The sequence below is a fragment of the Triticum dicoccoides genome, unplaced genomic scaffold (assembly GCF_002162155.2).
Source record: "Triticum dicoccoides isolate Atlit2015 ecotype Zavitan unplaced genomic scaffold, WEW_v2.0 scaffold199641, whole genome shotgun sequence".
In the NCBI taxonomy this organism is placed as follows: domain Eukaryota; kingdom Viridiplantae; phylum Streptophyta; class Magnoliopsida; order Poales; family Poaceae; genus Triticum; species Triticum dicoccoides.
The window spans coordinates 1-2,556 of NW_021233737.1; the positions used below are offsets into that span (position 1 = coordinate 1).

The 2,556-nt window shown below is 56.1% G+C and overlaps 1 protein-coding gene across 1 annotated transcript; it reads right to left on the reverse strand.

Moving 5' to 3' along the window:
- Window positions 1-324: 324 nt before the first annotated feature.
- On the reverse strand, window positions 325-1,956 carry LOC119345022 (UDP-glycosyltransferase 72B1-like). Its single transcript, XM_037615268.1, has one exon. It carries the CDS (start codon window positions 1,849-1,851, stop codon window positions 427-429), a length of 1,425 nt encoding a protein of 474 aa, XP_037471165.1. The 5' UTR covers window positions 1,852-1,956; the 3' UTR covers window positions 325-426.
- Between the last annotated feature and the right edge of the window lie 600 nt (window positions 1,957-2,556).

Here is a 2,556-nt window from a genome sequence, read left to right on the forward strand (position 1 = left end):
TCAGTAATGTGATATAGTATATGGGAAGCAAAAGGAAAAAAACTGAAAAGAAACTTTTGTACAAATCTCAATGCAAGATCAATGGAATATTAGTATCTGAGTGAGACATAACAAAGTCTAAGTTGACTTAGACTTAGCAAAACTGTTCATGAAAACGTGGAGCTGTGTTTCCCTCGCTTCACCAAATTGCACTGCGGCGGTTTCCTGAATTTAGCTTCTTAACGGTAAAGCGTTCGGGCTGGCTCATCTATTAGACATTGTGAAGTTTGGAATGGAGAGATTCAAGACCTAAAAATTCACTCTCGAAAGTGTCGTACACCATCATTGAGGAAGAGAGATGTTTTATTATTTCTTAAAAAATGACACATCATCATCACGATGCACACGGGCAGAAGGAGCGAGATGTATTGGTAGGTTTGCTTACATCTAGCAATACTCGCCGCATGTCCACTTGCGCACCACCTCATCCAGAGCGGTCGTGGCGGCACCGCCTTCAAGAAGAGCTTCCTTGGCCGCCTTCTGCAGCGCCGCCACATTAGCTCTCACCTGGGCGGCTTTCCCTTTGCCAGCCATTACTTCCCTCACTGCCGCCGCAATTTCCTCCTTCCTCTTTGTCGCCGGCACTCGCAAGGCGACCCCAACACCCTCCGAAAGCATCACGGCGTTCTGCCGCTGCTCGGCGAAGAGCGGCCACGTGACCATGGGCACGCCGTGCACCAGGCTCTCCAGGACCGAGTTCCACCCACAGTGCACCAAGAAGCCTCCCGTGGCCTCGTGAGCGAGCACCTCCGTCTGCGGCGCCCACGACGGCACCAGGAGGCCGACGTCCTTGATCCTCTCCACAAACCCCTCCGGGAGGTAGGCTAGGGGGTCCTTCTTGCTCTCGGCGTCGTAGTAGTTGGCGTTCACGTTCCCCTCGTCGCTCGGGCTCCGCACCACCCACAGGAAGCGCTGCCCGCTGAGCTCCAGCCCGAGGGCCAGCTCACGCATATGCTCCGCCGGTAGCGAGCCTCCGGAGCCAAACGAGACGAAGATAACGGACTTGGGCGGCTGCCGGTTGAGCCAGTCCAGGCACGCAGCGCGCGGCTCCTCGCCGGCGTCGGCCCGTATGAGTGGACCGATGTTGTACACCGGAGGGCGCCCGGGCTCCGGGTGAGAGAGCACCCTGGCAGCGTCCGGCTCGACGGCGTCGAAGGAGTTCACCAGGATGGCCTCGGATTCTAGGTAGCGCTTGGCGTGGTGCACCATCCACCGGTAGCAGGGGTCAGACTTGTCCTGGAACGGCGACATGACGTCCGGCCCCGGGATGGGGACGCAGCCGGGCAGACTGACGGGCTCAGCGAGGTCCCGGAACTCACCGGGCATGGAAACATCGATCTCCGGGAGGTGGAGGATGAACGTTAGCCCATGCAGGTTCCCCGGATGGAACAGGTACCTTCTCGGCACGCCGGCGGCCACGGCAGCGTCGAACGAGTCCGTCCCGAAGAGATCGGTCACGTAGGCCACCAGCCGCGTCGTCTCCCTGAGCCCCGACAGAACCCCCGTCAGCGCCGGCACCAAGCGGGCGCACTCCTCGGACATGAGCGTCTCGATGGTGGCGCCGGGTGGCAGATCGGAGAGGTCGACGGGCGGAAGGGACACGGAGGAGATGGCGGCCGGGAGGAAGGCGAGGAAGGACCGCTGCGTGGCGGACGCCGTGGAGGCGAAGGTGATGAGCGTGGCCGTGACGCCGTGCCGCGCGGCCAGGCGCTTGGCAAGCTCCGCGAGCGGGATCAGGTGGCCCATCCCGGGCGTCACCAGCATTGCCACGTGCGGTGGCCGGCGAGCCTCAGCCGTGCCGCTCGCCTCCATTGTTTTGCGCCTGTGTTTTCTCCGTGGGATTATTTACGGTGGTTGTGCTTGACCTCGTACGTGTATTGCTTTTGGGGGTTTATAAGTAGGGAAGGAAGATAGAATCAATTTATCCAACAGCATGTTTGTCAAAAAATATAAATCCAGCATGCATGCAGATTCATATCGCCAAATCTGATCTATAGATAGGCCTGCAGCCGTGATGGGAACGTGGATCACGCGCAGACAGTATTATTGATTGGTCGGTTCGGCTCCTTGTGGCCCAATCATTTGCATCATTTACTCAGCTGTGGCTATGTGGGGTGAGCTAAACATGAAAGTTTGGCAAGTTCCGATTTTACCTTTTTTTTATATTTTTTGCGGGGAGCGATTTTACCATTTGACGGTGCGGCGGAGTTTAAGACCGGTAAAAAGGTTCAATTCACAAACTCATCCGCGTCGTTCGCCTCCCCCAGACAACATTGTTGTCCCTTGTGGTGTCCATCGGTCTTTCCCTTTCCAACCTTATCTTTTCACCCACCTCTCTCCGTCACTCATTTCCTCCTCATCTTTTCCTTTTTATATCTTCATTCGTTAAGCTAGCTAAGAAAAAACAGAGCGGCGGCGGCTTCCCATGGCAACCAACCATCATCTCAGCTCGAGACGCGTCATCCTCTATACCAATATATATAAATTAAAGGGGCTAATTCAATTAATCTCGACAAT